Genomic DNA, 18,842 nt, shown 5'->3' on the forward strand with positions numbered 1-18,842 from the left:
CAGTAACTCCTTGAAGAGACAAACTAAATGGATTGAGCTTTCTAATGTTCCATCCGGCATGACAGTTGTTTGAGAGATTTTGACAGGTGTGTTGATACATGTTTAACTCAGAAGCTTTTAAGATATATTTCACCCGAGAAGGAAACTGTTGACATCACTTACTCATTCGTGTGTCATTATTCCATTGAACACAAAACAAGATGTTTTATTCTCTTACATGGTTGACTGGGGGTGTCAAACCCTAAAAAGGTGGCCCTAAAAATAGCTTTGTTGTGGAAAAGACATATCCACAGCCAATAGAAGGCAAGCCAGAAACATTTAGCCAAACGCTTTTTTTTTTTAAATGGATGGAATAAACAGCTTTTTAGAGGAAAACAGCGTATTATCGGCTAATCTTCAACATGTTTTACACTAAACAATAATTTTGGATTGAACTATTTTTAGAGTTTACACCGAAACAGTATTAAAGGACTAGTTCACTTTCAGAACAAAAATTTACAGATAATGTACTCACCTAGCCTAGAATCTAGACGCGCCCCTAGCGGCAGCAAATTACATTTGCTTCCAAGGTCAGTCTAGTTACTCTCAATTCACTTAAAATTCCGAAAAATCCAAGATGTACCGGGCCAATCACGAGTCGGTGGGCGGGGTTAACATGATGACGACTGACCTGTGACCAATGACCATAAGTTCCGTCAGACATGAATTCCTGGTTCTGTGAACAGTATTTATATAATTTTTTACTTTGGATACACAGCCACGTCCATCTGTCCTGAGCAGGAGCTCGTTACATGTGAACGCGCTGTGGTGTAGAATACGCAAACACCGGAAGCGATCTGTGGCGTGTATACGACACTCATTGTTCACACAGTGCACAGAGATTGTGGATATAGCGGCTATTCAAAATGGTAATTACTTGCGTTTATCCTGGTTGTTCAAACCCATTTAAAGCTAAAAGATTACGTTTTAAGATCTTGGACTTTTTCACCGATTTCCCCTTCCGGTGTTTGCGTATACTACATCAGAGCAGGGTGTAATTTGGATTTGTATGTGCATGTTTTTGTTTACTTTTAAAGGTTTAGTGCCCATCTATGTTTATTATTTGGCTGACAGACTGCACAGTGCACTGATTTTCGTTAAAAATCTCCGTCGCTCTGACTACGTCACCTGACAGACTAAGTCTCTGATTGGTTGTAGCGCTATCCTATTGCGTGGAGAGGAGTTTGAAAGACAACCGTTTATCCCACCCCTCCGGTTGAGCCCTGTCTATGGAGAGTGCCCAGACCCTACATTTATGTGGGTCTGGCTTGCCAGGCTAGTACTCACCCCCTTGTCATCCAAGATGTTCATGTCTTTCTTTCTTTAGTCGTAAAGAAATGGTGTTTTTTAAGGGAAACATTTCAGGATTTCTCTCCATATAATGGACTTCTATGGTGCCCCCGAGATTGAACTTCCAAAATGTAGTTTAAATGCAGCTTCAAAGGGCTCTAAATGATCCCAGCTGTGAACCTCTTGGATGACAAGGGGGTGAGCACATTATCTGTCAATTTTTGTTCTGAAAATGAACTACTCCTTTAAAAGACTACATGTACCTGTATTGGGCAGTTAGATGGGATTACAGCATCTATTTTTAGAAATGAAAGACTATGTAAGTAAGGTATTTTGAGTCTATAGAACATTATAGCCTCAGGCATGTACTGTTTTGTATGTCATGCCATATTTTCTGTCAAAGCACACAGCATTCAATCTTTTTTATAGGCAACTGCAATTACATAAACATGCATTAATGCACACACCTATTATTCATCTCAATTCAGTTCTTGGTTACGAACAAACAACACCAAGTATATTCAATAACATGCTACATTAAACTGTACATGCATTTTCTATAGTAAACCCTAAACTTTGGAACAAACTCCCACTTTATGTAAGATCGCCCTTGTTGCTGAGATTGGTACTTAAAGAATTAAAAAATTTGGTTTAACTCCTGTTGTTTTTAAAATACACTATCAGTCAAAAGTTTTTAATGTTTTTTAAAGAATTTTCTTCTGCACACCAAGCCTGCATTTATTTGATTTAAAATACAGCAAAAGCAGTAATATTGTGAAATATTACATTTTTATTTATTCCTTTATTTTCAGCATCATTACATCAGTGTCACATGATCCTTTGGTAATCATTTTAATTTATTGATTTGCTGTTCAAGAAATATTTTATTATCATTATTATTATCAATATTTAAAACAGTTGAGTAAATTTTTTTATTATTCTTTGATGAATAGAAAGATCCAAAGATCAGCATTTAGAAAATAAAATAAAAAGCTTTTGCAACATTATACACTATACTGTTCAAAAGCTTACAGTCAGTATACTTTTTTTAAGAAAAAAACTATACAAATGAATAGTTTTATTTAGCAAGGATGATTTAAATTGATCAAAAGTTATGATAAAGACATTTATTATGTTACGAAAGATTTCTATTTTAGATAAATGCCATTCTTCTGAACTTTCTATTCATCAAAGAAACCTGAAAAATTCTACTAACATAAAAATGTTTTTTTGAGCAGTTAAACAGAATATTAGAATGTTCTCTGAAGAATGTGACTGTAGTAATGATGCTAAAAATTCAGTTTTGAAATCACAGAAATAAATAACATTTTAAAATATATTTAAATAGAGAAGTTATTTTAAATAGTTAAAAAAAAAAAAAAAATCTAAATTTTACTGTTTTTGCTGTACTGTGTATCAAGTAAATGCAGGCTTGGTAACTTGGCAAATGACAAACATGACAAATCTTACTGTTCAAAAACTTTTGACTGGTAGTGTATGCTCTATAAAAAAAGTCTGAGTTGAGATGAGTTGTACTTTTGCCCCTCACAGCCCTGATGTCTATTCTTGTAAGTTGTACAACAAACAAACAGAATTCTTTAATTTATTATTAAGGGTTTATGCTTTTAAAAACATCCAATGATCATCTAAGAACATGAATGACCATGAAATTTCTATGTGATGTTGAAAATACAAAAGTTTTTTTTGGCACATTACTAATGACTCATACAGAAATTCTAAGACAAAACGTTTGTTATAACAAACTCTATGAAGTGTGTGAAGATAATGTAGTACCAGGTTCATTTCAGGCTCACACAACAACAAAGAAGCATGATGGAAAAAGTGCGTCACATTTGTCATTGTTTGTCGAATATTTGTGGAATCCACATGATCAGGAACTTGGCATGAAGCAAAAGATTTCCCCATGCAGGTTTCGCAACAAGTTCAAGTTGGTCACATGGATTAGTGGCAAATTTTCCTTTTGTGATCCAGGAGTGGTTCACTTCCAGAACAAAAATTGACAGATAATGTGCTCACCCCCTTGTCATCCAAGAGGTTCATGTCTTTCTTTCTTCAGTTGTAAAGAAATTATGTTTTTTAAGGAGAACATTTTAGGATTTCTCTCCATATAATGGACTTCTATGGTGCCCCCGAGTGTGAACTTCCAAAATGCAGTTTAAATGCAGCTTCAAAGGGCTCTAAATGACTCCAACCAAGGAAAAAGGGTCTTATCTAGCGAGACGACTGGTTATTTTGTAAAAAAACATTTAACATTTGGATACTTTTTTAACCTCAAACACTAGTCTTGCCCAGCTCTGCGTGAACACTGTGAATTTCTTTCTCATTTTTTCTTTGAAACTTTGAAATCATCCAACATCACTGCATAAGTACTGACCCAGTGTTTACAATGTGAACATGCAAAGAAGATCAAATGCCTTTTACAAAAAAAGAAATACAGCGAAGTAGCGTGATTTTGAAGTTGAAAAATAAAACGAGATGTTAGTTTTTCGACTAGTTCATGCTGAGCTAAAGATGAGCATTTGAGGTTAAAAAGTGATAAATTGTAAAAAAAAAAAAAATCTAGTTTCACTAGATAAGACCCTTATTCCTTGGCTGGGATCATTTAGAGCCCTTTGAAGTTGCATTTAAACTGATATTGGAAGTAGAAACTCGGGGGCATCATAGAAGTCCATTATATGGAGAGAAATCTCGAAATGTTTTCCTCGAAAAACAACTACTTTGCAACTGAAGAGAGATGACAAGGGGGTGAGCACATTATCTGTTTTGTTTTGGAAGTGAACTACTCCTTTAATACAAAGTGAAAAAATCTGAGCTAACTTCAAAAATCATGCCACTCAACCTCATGTAACCGATGAATTACTACATATGTAATATGTGTTTGCACTTCTTCTACATGTTGGGACACATTCTGACTTATTCATCAACCACAAGTGGTGTAATATTAATTAAGACATGAGTGTTCCACAAAGACTACATCAAATAACAATAGCTTTAGGGATTTAAACATATTAAACGCTCATCTAGTAGCTCTGAGGGACACACAAAACATATACCTGGCCTGTTTATAACTGACATATTATGGGTCTATATAAAAAAGCAAACCTAACCAACTATATGGGGATGGAGACAATGGTGGGCAGCTCTCCTATGGGTGGAGGGTTGTACTTCTCAACACGCATGAGTCGACGAAGAATGTCATCGCAGTCTCTGGGCCAGGTGAAGATTTGTGTGCTTTGAAGCCATGAAGGAACGTGGCACTGACAAACACAAGCAGACACAGAAATGTTGTAAACTAACAATGACGCGCCATTACATCTGAACTGGATTTAAGTGGAATCCAATGGAGCAATCCTTTGGGTGTTACTGTAGTACTGTACAAACAACTACAGATGTCTATTGCTGTTATCATAATAGTTAATCGCACATTAGTAGTTTGGCTCCTTGAGTTAGTACTTATTCAAACAACAACATCCTGTTCGTTAAGCAATTGGGTTTGTAAGTTACTTAAAAAACAGGCAGTTTTACCTTCTTGGCACCGGGAAACAAGATGGGGATGAATCTGTAATTCCTGGCACCGTTTTGAATAAACTCGTTTTGTAACTAAAACACAAAGCGCTTTTATGAGTCAACTGACAAGAAAGATAAAGAATAACCTAGTTTTTTAGCCACCCAAGTTGTACCTGTTTGTGAATGTAGACAGTGTTGAGCGTTTCATCGTTTTCCATGCAAAATGAAGCATTGGTCACAATCTCGTGGTACTTTGGACTAATGACGATGATGATCAAATAGTCTTTCTTGCATAAAAGAACACAAACACAAAATTAGACTCAACTCAAACTCAAATGACATGAGGGAACAATTACTTCAGATGAAACTGAAATTAGACATGCAAGGTTTATCATTCTCAGTGAAGCAGATAGTTTTCTGCGTGGCACTGTAAGAAAATTATGCCAGAAATATGTCCTCCCCCACTTCAGCTCTTAATTAAAATTACATGTTTCATGGTTACAGGTTTTTTTATTAAATACTTTTTTCTTTTTTCTTCCCTCTCAAAATGCATAAATGAAAAGTTGTGTTGGATTGTTTTCCACCCTCATACTTTTAGAAGCAAATGTGAACCTGGACCACAAAACCAGTCATAAGTAGCACAGGTATATTCGTAGAAATCCAAAATTGGGTCAAAATTATTATATTATTTGTAATATGTATTGCTAAGAGATTCATTTGGACAACTTTAAAGGTGGTTTTCTCAATATTTAGATTTTTTTTGCACCCTCAGATTCCAGATTTTCAAATAGTTGTGTCTCAGTCAAATATTGTCCTTTCCTAACAAACCATACCGTCAATAGAAAGCTTTTTTATTCAGCTTTCAGATGATGTATAAATCTCAAGTTTAAAAAATTGACCATTATGACTGTTTTTGTGATCCAGGGTCACATATCGTTGAACACAATTAGGAAACACACACAGCCACACTGAACCTGTTCACCTGTTCAAATTGCCTGAAAACAGCTACTTGTGGACATTCATTTGAAAGGGAATACCATAGTATGTTCAACTATATGTCAGGGACCAATCCTTGCCATTTTTAATGTTTCCAAAGTGAAATGGTGACATTTTATCAGACATATAATGTCAATGAACTAAAAAAATGTGAGATATGTGGGAGCTAAAGACCTCAATAATGGAGAGCACCCCACAATAGGCTGTATGTGTTGACCATAAACAGCGATATTAGTTCTTCTGCTGTTTGCAATTCAACAGTAAACATTGCTGTATAAATGCAACCATTGAACAAGTTTTCCCAGCTGCGCCCAGTTCTATTTGAAAGGTTACAGAGTTTGCATGTCCTTGATGACATACTAGAAATAACATTAGATGTTCTTTAGAAAGCAAGGATACATGTACAACCTTCAACAATGACAAAGCAATGAAAGTACATTCAAGAAAATAAATAAATAAATAGATACATATATAAATAAATAGACAATTGCAGATGAAATGTTGATTTACTCTACAGTAAGTACTATGGTCATTTACACACATTTAATTTAAAACTCACCTACAATGATAATATATATATATATATATATATATATATATATATATATATATATATATATATATATATATACATATACATAGATAGATAGATAGATAGATAGATAGATAGATAGATAGATAGATAGATAGATAAGAAATCGATAAGATTTTTAAGGTTTTTAAATTTTTTAACATTTCATATGCTGAATATTTCTGAATATATATACTACAAGTCAAACAATGGAAAGTAAGGTTTTTAATGTTAAAGAAGTCTCTTCTGCTCACCAAGCCTGCATGGATTTAATCTAAAAGACAGCAAAAACAGTAAAAAATGTGAAATATTTTTATTATTAAAAAAAACTTTTTTTATTTGAATATATTTCAAAATGTAATTTATTCCAGTAATTTCAAAGCTAAATTTTAGCATCATTACTCCAGTCACATGATCCTTCAGAAATCATTCTAATATTCTGATTTGCTGCTCCAAAAACATGTAGTATTAGTATTATTATGATGATGATGATGATGATGATGATGTTAAAAACAGCTGAGTAGATTTTTTTCAGGTTTCTTAGATCAATAAAAACAGAAATGTATCTAAAATAGAAATCTTTTGTAACATTATAACAGTCTTTATCACTTTTTAATTTAAATCAATTTAAAGCATTCTTGCTAAATAAAAGTAATAATAATTTCTATAATTTCTTTCCCCAAAAATAAAATGTAAAAAAATATATACGACTCCAAGCTTTAGAATGGTATAGTGTATGTTACAAACACTTTTTATTTCAGATAAATGCTGATCTTCGGATCTTTCTATTCATCAAAGAATCCTGAAAAAATGTTAGAAAATATTCAAAATTGTACTGGTTCTTCTGTACTTTGGGTCTAATAAACGTAGGCTTGGTGGGCACTGTTCAAAAACTTTTGACTAGTAGTGTATTTCAGAATAATATTTTGGAAACTGTAATACGCCAACGCCAAGTCTAGGGTAAGTATGATTTAAAAAATATATATTTATTTAAATTTTAGAAAAATTGTATTTTATTTAGCAAGGACATATTAAATTGATCAAAAGTGACAGTAAAAGACATTTATAATATTACAAAAGATCTCTATTTCAAGTATATATGTTTGCAACATTGATAATAAAGGAACCAGTATTAAAAATTGAGCACCAAGTCAAAATATTAGAATGATTTTGAAAAACCGTATGACATTAAAGACTGAAGTAATGGCTGAAAAAATGTAGCTTCAAATTTAAACAGCAGTAAATTTTTATTTAAATGTAAAATTACAAATTCCTTCCTTCCCCAATCAATCCTTCTACATACATCTTCCACTATTTATCTAGTGTTTTTTGTGTTTGCAGAGACCGTTGTGCCATTAATTATTTATTTTTTCACTCTGGTCTATTATTGTCATACCCTTTCTCTAAACCCATCTCAAAACTGTTTGGGTTGCTTTAGAGTTTTCAGTCATACAGTCTTTTCCTGTAGGTGGTTCTTGGCCAGAAAAAAGCTGCAATGTGGACTAGATCTTTTGCTGTGTAAGTCAAACTAGGAAAAACACGCTCTCTGAAATTCTAGCAGGCCTGGATTCTACTTACTTCGCTGATGTATCTCTCCATGAAGTCAATCTTGCTTATGCTCTTGAACTGTTGTTCAAACATGTCAATCTGCACAAAAAGAACAAAGAGACTTAACATGATCTTTGGCAGACCCCATATCAGGAGACAAGCATGGCTGCAAGGCAATATCTGGTACAGGTTGCTTGTCTTACGTGAGTGTAGAAGCCGTTGTGTCTCAGTAGGGCGACAAAGTTGATGATCTCTTTGACATGTTTTTCACTGTCTGCTTCGTAAGTAACAAAAACTTTCCCTGCAATAACAAAGAGTGAAAAATAATATAAAACTCAAGATGTACCATGAACTAAACTTAATCTACTGTACATAAAGCTGTTTTACAATATAAACACTTTTTGATAAACACTTTATTTAATCACGTGTCTAAAGAAGAACAGTTAAGAAGTTAATTAAGATTATTAAACTGTGAATTCTTTATTATAGTCTGGGATTCATCACATACTTTTAATTTCAGTGTTGCTCGACATTAATGTGTACACTTACTCTGTTCCAAGGATAGAGGGGCTGTGCTTGGGGTTAGTTTAGCACGAGGGTGAGGAGAGGTGTGGCCACTGCAAGACATGAAAGCAATTGCATAAAGACCTCAGACTGCTTAATTTAAAGTTTAATTTACCAGTAAGAATCAGCAACTTGTTAAATCACTTACAATACGACACAAGACAAGACTGGCTGTCTTACATAAACTGTGCAGAAAAACTGACCACTATTACACATTACCTATGAGTGAACTCTGAGGCTGATAGTCTGCTGTTGTCAGGACCTGTTGGAGATGAAATACTTGATGTGAGTGAGACATCAATCTGCACAGGTCTCGACATTAAGCCTTGACTTGTGCTAAAGTAAATGGGTCATTCACTTTTCCAAGTTAAAATGTTACTTGTCCATAAAAGAAAAAAAATATTGTGTAGCAATGTTCTCTGTCAGTACGCATTTACTTAAAGGGATAGTTCACCCAAAAATGAACATTTATTCTCACCCTCTGTCGATCCAAATCTGTAAGACCTTGTTTCATCTTTGAAAAACAAATTAAGATATTTTTGATGAAATCCGAGAGCTTTCTGACCTTTCATAGTCAGCAAGGGTACTACCAAGGTTAAAGCACAGAAACATAGAAAGAACATTGTTAAAACAGTCCATTTGACATCAGTGGTTCAACCGTAAGTTTACGAAGCTACGAGAATACTTTTTGTGTGCAAAGAAAACAGAAAAATAACGACATCAGAGAGCTCTCGGATTTCATCAGAAATATCTTAATTGTGTTCCGAAGCTTAACAAAGGGCTTACAGGGTTTGGAATGACATGAGGGTGAGTAATAAATTTACAGAATTTTCATTTTTGTGTAAATTATCCCTTTAAATAGGCCTAATTGTGATAAATGTTATGCACTTTATGTTTGTTCCATGAGATTCTTGGTTTGTGCTGTTGTGCTAATTTTTGATTTCTCTACGAGTCTCTCTCACACAGACAGGCTTTGCAAGCCTCAACTGGTACGACCTTGTTACTGTTAATACACCAAATGGAATAAAATTAGAATCATTCTCGCCTAAGTTTCGGTGCTTCCCTAGTTACTTTTATTTATTGATCTTTTAATCAGGCTACTTGTCCTGTTGGGCAAATAAAATTCTCTTTCACTTCTGCCTTCAAAACTTTCCAGACAAGCGTTAATGTCAACCCTAGCTACATACACTCTAAAAATGTTTTGGTAATTTACATTTTAACATTTAAATGAACCATTTTTTTTTCTAAAACAAAAATATTATTTAACATAATTGGAACAACCTGATAATTTGAGCTACACTTTACAAATCAAGTAAAATATTTTCATTAGCCTACAGATACAGTACAAACCCATTTATAACATACTTTTCTATCATTTGATGAATTAGTGCTGCCATGTTCAATAAAAATAGTTAGTTTTTAAATAAAAATAATTAGTTTTTCCGAATGCACCGCGATTCTCTCTGGAATCCATTCTAAACTTAGTTTTTAACAGCAGATGGCACTCTAGGCTAGTTAAACCCCATACTTGACTACTTACGAAGAAGAGCGATTGTGCGTTCGGATCAAGTGTGCCGCACGAGTCTCGAAAAGTGAAGCCAAAAGTTTTCGATCGCCCCCCAGTGGCTGGCTGCAGTATAGGTCATAAACCCCGCCCTCTCCATGTAATCTAATGGGATTTGAGCCAAACTAAATAATCGAATTACACTTGAAATAATTTTTTTCCAAAGATGGTTTCCATCGTGTGAGGTAGTTCTTATAATGCTGATTCATGTTCAAGTGTTCATTTTTCAAAAAAGTTCGCTTTTAGGTAGTTATTTTATGCTATAAAAACGGGGTGTGGTGTCATGATTGTGATCTTGCGATTGGGTCTGCGGGAGTTTGGGCGGGACTTTGATACCGCGGCTCCGCCTCGCGACACTACTGCGCAGACTCTGGCTCCAAACGAATCTCTACTGCGCAGAATCTGGCTCCAAATGACGTAATTTCCCCCAAGATGGCAGCGGCCATATTAAGACATTTTGGCTTCACTTTCCTATATGGAATGAAGCGGAGATGAGTCGTCCATCTTTTTTTACAGTCTATGGTTCGGATGAGTAATGTAAGTGGTTAAATGTACTTGCACCTCAACTTTTATGCTTTCATGACGCAAGATTAATGTAAACAGCCCACTGTGAACACTCTTGTAATTAACCCTTCGCAAAAACCCGCCCTCTTTAGTTTAGTTGCTATGTCCAACAAACAATGCCGCTCTCACACTACACAATCATGTTCTCACGCAGGGAAAAATACATTGCGAAACAAATAAAACTGACAACAAGCAGACAGACAAGACAGAGCAGGTTACTTATGGTTTTAGCTTTAAAATTGTTGTCATTTTTTAAGAAATTCAAACAATAAATACCGTTTTGTGGCTCTTTAATGTTTCCTGACAGATCAATGTATTGCCTTATTAGATCAATGAGAGATTGTCTTTTCTTCTTTACTTAAAGCACGAAAAAAAAAACATGAATGAACATCAGAACATATTTATTTATTTCAACCAAGGAAAGACATCAGTACACACATTTTAAGTTTAACATATTAATTTCAGTTAATCTACTCTGCTGTCTAATTAGTTTGTTGGACAGAACGGCGGATTCAGCATTATGATTGGTCAGATCGCCTGTCAATCAAGCTGTTTGTGAATGGTCAATTTGCTTAAACCTTTTCCAGTTGTATGAAAGATTATTTTAGGTTTAAGTTGGGTGTGTAAAGACATCTGCTGTTAAAAAGTAAGCTCAGAATCAATTCAAGAGAGAATCCTGACAATTTATCACAATTTGGTCAGTTACCTGGATGCACGGCCATATTGGCAGTACTCGGATGTAAACAACAGCGTGGATTGCATGGTTAATGTACTACCGAATACGTTATTCTGCTAATTTATGCTGTCTAAACCACAAAAAAAACAAAAACAAACAAACAGTGGAACCTGTTAAATCATATAGAGAATTTAGTAAGCAGGACTTAATGAGCAGGAAGGGGGGCAGTATTTTGACAAACTAAAGTTAATAGATGGCAAAGATACATACGAGCAGTATTAATTAAGATATTAGCCTAATATTTCATCTACCTGACCGGAAATGATAAGAACAAACACGAATGTTGTCAAGATTCTTGCCTTGGAAATCCTGGTTCAGTTTGGCCAACCGCAAACGCCTTCTGTTCCTCAGGCAGTTTTTTGCACTCTTCTTCTTTATTTGTTATAACTTTTGGCAGTCTATAGTACTTCAAATGTTTTTCCCGGTCAGACCGATTAGTACAGCCCAAAACATGACAATAATTGACCATTTTAAGCAGTAAAAATCAGCAAAATATGCACATTTCTTTCGTTTGAGTGGCATTGTTTACATTCAGTGCCGCCAATATGGCCAATTGATGACGCATTGTGAAAACACTATTCATGAAAATAGTGTTGAGTATCGATCCATGAATCATTCATCGTCACACCAAAGTGAAATTTACTAGTGACAAGTTATTAATTTAATTAACTGTAACCACTGTTTGAATGGACCAACTAATAAACATATTTAAAGTGTTTATCTCATGTTTTAAAATGTATTCAATAAAACAACAAAATAACTAGTTAATAAAGAAATTTTAAGAGTGAAAATAAATTGACATGAAAACGTCCTTAAAATAGTAAATTACAAGTATTTTTTAAATGCACATTGCCAGTTGCTTTTCTTTGTCATCTTGTCAAATGCTTTTCTTACACCATTTGCTAATCAAGTTAAAAATGCCATAGGTCATTTAGTAGGGCCAAGCTGTCAGCTTTTAACTCAATTTTAAAAGCCACCCAAAGTACGTTAATAGTACGGACTATCAATGGACAGTAAGATATACTTACATACACATACTAATGTTTATTAAAGCAGGAATTTACACCATGTTATTTTTTTATGCAATTAAGTGAGTATTGCAAGAAAAGCCGTACAAAATGCAGCTACTTATTATGTTTATACTGTACTTCACACAGAAAGTATGCATTTCAATAAAAAAGATTGATAATGACTTAATTTAAATATGGTTTAGACATTTGACTAAACTAGGGCTGCCACTAACAATTATTTTGGTAATTGAGTAATCAGTCGATTATTCTGACGATTAATCAAATAATCAGATTATCATAATTACTTTTTTCATAGTAATATAAACAGACCTAAGTAAACAATAGCCTTTAAAATTACTTAAAATACACAGCATGAGGCAGTAATACATTACGGATTATAATAAATGACTGCAGAGGGCGTCAACGGCCTGACAATTGTTTTACACTTTACTGCACAATGTAATCCTTGTTTAATTAATATTGACTTGATCATAGCATTTGCAAATTCACAATAGCATTATGTTCTGTTATGGTTTTTAATTGGGTTTAATATATCATACAGCCTTGGAAAACAATCTAATAATGTGGTATTTTCCCAGTTAGGCTACTCCACACAGACTAAATGCAATCTGGGATTTATTTAAATCAAGTACTCAAATTAAATCAAGGAATTGTGACAGCCCTAATCTAAACTATATAGTGGCTGTTCAGTGAATAAAATGTAGGTTTGAGCAACGCACATAAACTGATGCAATGCTTAGAGAATTAGCTTCAAAGTGTAGTGTTAAGCATTATCTAATCCTTATATTTAGATGTTTCATCTTCTAAGATGAGTGTGCTTCTAAAATGGAAATTGGTTGCATAATCTGACAATAGAATTGCACAAATGTACTGCAACGTATCTGGTTGGATAAAGTTCCTGTAACCAGTGGCGGCCGGCCCATAGGGGGCGCTGGGGCACCGCCCTCCCTGATAAAAGGGGCTAAAAATGTAAAATGTATTTTTACAAATTAAGTTTTTTAATTCGGTTTTACTCACCAGTATGTGCCTACATGCGATATGAAAACATATACAACATTTCCCACCTAGTGACATTCATTCACCAGTGAATTTCCACAGACAGACTTGTATCGTTTCTGTCATGGGGCGCTGAGAAAAAGCGCCCCTGCAGTTCAGCCAAATAGCCAGTCATGTGCTGTTGCTAGGGTAAATTAATAAATATGCGGCCAATCAGTCTCTCAGAATTTTATGGTCTTGGGGCGCTGAAAATTCTGCCCCAAGCAGCAGAAAATACCGCGAGATTTAAGTTTGTTTGTTTTTTCTTTTGAGGCGCGGTCAATCAGAGTAATGATGGCGAACTTAACGAGCGAAGAGCGATTTCCACCAAATTCGGTGAGATCACAAGCCGTTCAAATGAAGCAAAAAATAAAACAATCTTACGAATCATGGAGCTTGGATAAAGTCATGTAAAGTCATGCCTTTTATCGTTTTCCCTGTTTGTTATTTCAAAGTCCTGTCACCAAAGCGTTGTGGACAACTACACAGAAAGTAACTGAAACAATGCAGTTTAACTCGATCGTCGGGGTACAAGCACAATGATTTGTGTAGATGATGCAGTTACACAATAGACGTCTTTTTTCAAGTAAATTGTGAGTGTTTATGTTAGTATTATTATAAGCACAATATTATTTATATATATATATATATTCATACATACACACACACACACACACACACACACACACACACACACACACACACATAGATAGATAGGTAGATAGTGTTCCTTCTTTAATTGGACATACATTCAGTTATGTCTACCAACTTGACAAATATATTGTCAATACCATTATAATTAGGTCAAAACAATTAATGGTCTACAAGTATTTACAGTTTTTGCATAACAGTTACTTATTATATCGGACTATATATAACTTTATGAAAATTAATTTATATGCAATGTTTTACTACAAATCAATTTATTTTCACTGTCTTTAAACTGAGAATTATCCTGTGGCTCCCTCGTGTGGATAATATTAGTATTATGGCCTTCATCTCTGAATCACATTAATATAAATGGCTAATATTTTTTTGGATGATTACAAATGTTTAATGATTACTTTACTGATAATAAAGCCTGTATTAACAATGTGATTTATTTTGTGTGTGCCCCCCTAAATTTTTTTAGCACCAGCCGCCACTGCCTGTAACGTTGAAAAGTATGGTCATTTTAATTTCAATAGGCTTATGGAATGTTGGAATTACTGTACTCCTCACATGCCTAGACTGATAAATGAACAAGTTTCATGTAAAAGAAAGAACCTGACTCACTTATGAGTCATTCATAAGAGACATTGAATTTTAACAAAGGACCAAGACTTACATGAAGGCCAACATGGCATGTGGTAATGTGGCCTGTAATGAGAGCCCTGATTCATCTGATACACATCCACAGGGTACTGACTACAGCAGGGCGGCCCGCGGGGCGCACAGGGGGGCAGGGGCATGCCGTAGCTGTGTTGCGCGAACGCAGTTGGGATAGAGTGAAGTGAACGCGGCTGTTCTAGACTTCCCTCTCCCAGACTGTGCCTGTCTGGAGAGCAAGAGTAGCTGGAGTTAACAGAATAACTGCAGTAATTTCCAGACACTAAGCAAGAGGGGAGATTGCCGCTAGGGTATTCCACCGAACTGCTGCCTACGGAAGTCGAACGAAGCAGGTCTCCGTTGTGTGGCTCTAGGGTGCTCAGACATGCTTCTGTCTGACTAGGAAAGGGCGTCTGGGGATTGTATCTGGAAGGTAGACCTAGCGGGGGCTGGTAAGGGCTGTAGCTAGTCTGTGTGGATCTGTAGCTGGTCTTTCTGTCTCTGCAGATATCCGTGAAGTCAGCCTGTGCACTCAATGAGGACTCATTTCTAGACATACAACAAGCGGCAAGAGAGAGTTGGGAATCGGTGGAGTTTGAGTGACAGATGGAGTCCTCAGAAATGCTTTTCTCCATAGTCTCGTCGTTCTCTTCTGGAAAGTTGAGGGATTGTAAACTGTGCTGGCCAAATGGACACATATACCTAGATAATGTGGGGGAAAAAAGTTCTTAATCTTACAGCATATGGAAAAATCAACATTTGAAGAGACAATATACAATGACCAAACAATATCTAAAAAAAATGACTGTAAATACTAGCAGATTTCCTAATATTTATTGAAACAGCGGTTTCAGCCAAAAAACGTCCCTTAGGCATTTTAAAAACAATTGGTGGCAGAACAAAGCTGTCATACCAAAATGTTTGAATATACCCTTATGACTTGTTTTGTGGTCCAGGGTCACTTATGTGTGTGTACTCTGTGTATTTATTATGTTTATATAAATACACACTCATATGAATATATACACTACCGCTCAAAAGTTTGGGGTCATTAAGATTTCAGAAAAAAATTATATTGTGAAATATTATTGTGAAATATTATTACGATGTCTTCTATTTAAAATACATTTAAAAACTTTATTTTAAATTTATTTCTGTGATCAAATCTGAATTTTTCAGCATCATTACTCCAGTCTTCAGTGTCACGTGATCCTTCTGAAATCATTCTAATATGCTGATTTATTATCAGTGCTGGAAAGAGTTTTGTTGCTTAATATTTTTTTGGAACGTGACACTTTTTTCAGGATTCTTTGATGAATAAAAAGGTAAAAAGAACAGCTTTTATTTAAAATAGAAATATTTTCTAACAATATACACTACTGTTTAAAAGTTTGGGGTCAGTACATTTTTATTCTTTATTTTTTGAAAGAAATTAATACTTTTATTCAGCAAGAATGTGTTAAATTGATAAAAAAGTGAAAGCAAAGACTATTGTTAGAAAAGATTTATATGTTGAATAATAGCTGTTCTTTTTAACTTTTTATTTATCAAGCAATCCTGAAAAAAGTATCACAGGTTCCAAAATATTTAGTAGCACAACTGTTGCCAACATAGATGATTCTAATAATAAATCAGCATATTAAAATGATTTCTGAGGGCTCATGTGACACTGAAGACAGGAGTAATGGCTGATGACAATTCAGCTTTGCATCACAGAAAAAAAATATCTTAATGCCTATTAAAATAAAAACCATTATTTTGTATTGTAATAACACTTTTTGATCAAATAAATGCATTCTTGATGAGCATAAGAGACTTCTTTAAAAACATTACAAGCCTTGATCCTAAACTTTTGAAAGGCAGTGTATATTTAAGAAAAAAGTTTATATATTATATGAATATAAATATATACATGTAAAAAAAATTCAAAATATAGGCTGTATGTGTGCGTATTTACATATACATAATAAATATACACAGTATACACATACACACACAAGACCGTTTGTTTTGGATGCGATTATTGGGGATTAATCATTTGACAGCACTAATTGCCACACTAAATATGATCTCAAATATATAAAATAAATAAAAATAAAATTTTAAAGACATTTCTAGGGCTGTAAATAAAATAAAATTATAGCAATAAATCTAATGATTGTCTTTTTAAGATATTACAAAAAAAAGAGAGAAAAAGATTTCAACAATATTATTAATTTCTATTAATGTGTTAAAAATCTTTTCGTTTGAACCTTGTATTAAGAAACCTGCAAGCTCCGGAAATGCGTGGGACTTTAATCTTTCTACAATTTTGTGTCACATGCACCGACCAGAATTATCCAGAATGCACAAAAGATTTGTATTTGTTTTTCTAAAAACTCTTTGAAAAAACATTTTCTTTATCTAAGGTATAAAAATACCAAAACACCAGAATAGGAAACGTTTAAAACGTTGCATATACAAGGTACAAAACTAACAGTGGGAAGTTGCCAAATGCAAGTAAAAACTGGTTTTGTTAAGCAAATAGAATTTGGTCTGCCACAAACTGCCTTTAAAATAATAAAAAGAAAAAGGAACAAACATACACTATATGGACAAAAGTATTGGGACACCTGACTATTACACCATCAGGGACATTAATATATGAGCAGTCTACAGAACAGCTTCAATTCGTCAGAAAAGGTATTCCACAAGATTTGAGAGTGTTTCCATCAGAATGTTTTCCAATTCATTTAATTCATAAAGCATTTGTGAGGTCAAGTACTAATGTAGGACGAGAAGGCCTGCCTCGCAATTTCCATTCCAGCTAAACCCAAAGGTGTTGCATAGAGTTGGGGTCAGGGTTTTGTGAGGGTCAGTCAAGTTCTTCCACACCAAACTCATCCAAACTCTTCAACTATGAAATCAGCACAGTGACTTTCATGCACCATGTGCCTTAGCATTCGGTGACCCCGCTCTATGGATTTACACAATCTTCTGCTTCGTTGCTGCTGTTCCTAAATGCATTCAGTTCAGAATAATACTACTTACAGCTGACAGTCAGATATCTAGCAAGGATGAAATTTCACAGATTTATCGCAAAGGTGGCATCCCATCACATTACCAAACTTGAATTCACTGTGCTCTTTAGAATGACCTCTTTTTTATGGCTTGATTTTAATACACTGGGGTAATAGGTCTGATTGAAAATCTAAATACAATAATTAAGAGTTGCATTTCAATATTTTGTCCATATAGTGTACCTTAAAAACAATTTCTGTCTTTATGAGATGTAAATTTACCTATACTGTAAGCACTGCGACGAAGGCATCATTCTTCTGCCTGATACAAAAAAGCAGCAGCCATTCCATATGCCCAGTCAGCACACAAATCTGTAATAAATGAAAAAGATATGAACACAGATAACCTTGAATCATGATCCCTCTGTTAAATAAAACGGCATTTATGAAAACGAACAACCTTTTGCTACTGAAATACAGGAACCCTCAATTATGCAAAGGGGATTTTTCTCTCTCTCTCTCTCTCTCTCTCTCTAGATTTTCTCTTATCTTACAGTATGAAAATTCAGTGCACTTTACACCATCAGTGGAAAACACCTTAATATGCAGTGGAAACCAAAATGAGACATGGGAAAATCACAGGTGACCAAGGTCATCAAAATCAAAAGCACAAATGGTAGAGGGTACTAATACATAATGTATTTCATTAGCATAACACTAAAAACCTAAAAATACATAATACATAATTTTTTTAATTGACTAGAACGTAGAAATACAGTGACACCACTGAGTTACAAAAAGTAACTCTCCTTTCTGAACAGTTGTACAGTAGATGAGTCATTTTTAATTAAAAGTATGAACGAAAGTACATTATACTCATATATATAACCAGCATCCGTTAAAATATTTAAGCTGCTGTACAACTAGGCATTCCTTTTATATTATTTGGTAAATATTTCGTACAAATTCTCAATGTGTCAAGTTCACGCTAGTTAAAACTGTCACTGCCGCAGGGCAACATAACAATTCTCAGGTTAAAAAAAGTCACTTTTTTTTTTACCACATTACC

At 34.4% G+C, this 18,842-nt stretch overlaps 1 protein-coding gene across 1 annotated transcript; it reads right to left on the minus strand.

The window, feature by feature from the left end:
• Positions 1–2,928: 2,928 nt before the first annotated feature.
• Positions 2,929–18,149, minus strand: traf3ip2l (TRAF3 interacting protein 2-like). Its single transcript, XM_073852418.1, has 9 exons — positions 18,056–18,149; positions 14,794–15,476; positions 8,756–8,798; positions 8,522–8,589; positions 8,176–8,273; positions 8,003–8,071; positions 5,031–5,144; positions 4,876–4,950; positions 2,929–4,607 (listed from the first exon to the last, which is right to left on the minus strand). Exons 1-9 carry the CDS (start codon positions 18,085–18,087, stop codon positions 4,461–4,463), a joined length of 1,329 nt encoding a protein of 442 aa, XP_073708519.1. The 5' UTR covers positions 18,088–18,149; the 3' UTR covers positions 2,929–4,460.
• Between the last annotated feature and the right edge of the window lie 693 nt (positions 18,150–18,842).

This window comes from Garra rufa, chromosome 12 (assembly GCF_049309525.1).
Source record: "Garra rufa chromosome 12, GarRuf1.0, whole genome shotgun sequence".
NCBI classification, from domain to species: Eukaryota; Metazoa; Chordata; class Actinopteri; order Cypriniformes; family Cyprinidae; genus Garra; species Garra rufa.

Excerpts from the sequence above, each read along its gene's own strand:
- traf3ip2l (XM_073852418.1), bottom strand. The coding sequence starts at position 18,087 with ATGATGCCTTCGTCGCAGTGCTTACAGTATAG. Across the intron at positions 8,072-8,175 it reads ACAACGGCTTCTACACTCAC|ATTGACATGTTTGAACAACA; the intron begins GTAAGACAAGCA and ends CTTTTTGTGCAG. Across the intron at positions 5,145-8,002 it reads TGGAGAGATACATCAGCGAA|AAAGACTATTTGATCATCAT; the intron begins GTAAGTAGAATC and ends CTTTTATGCAAG.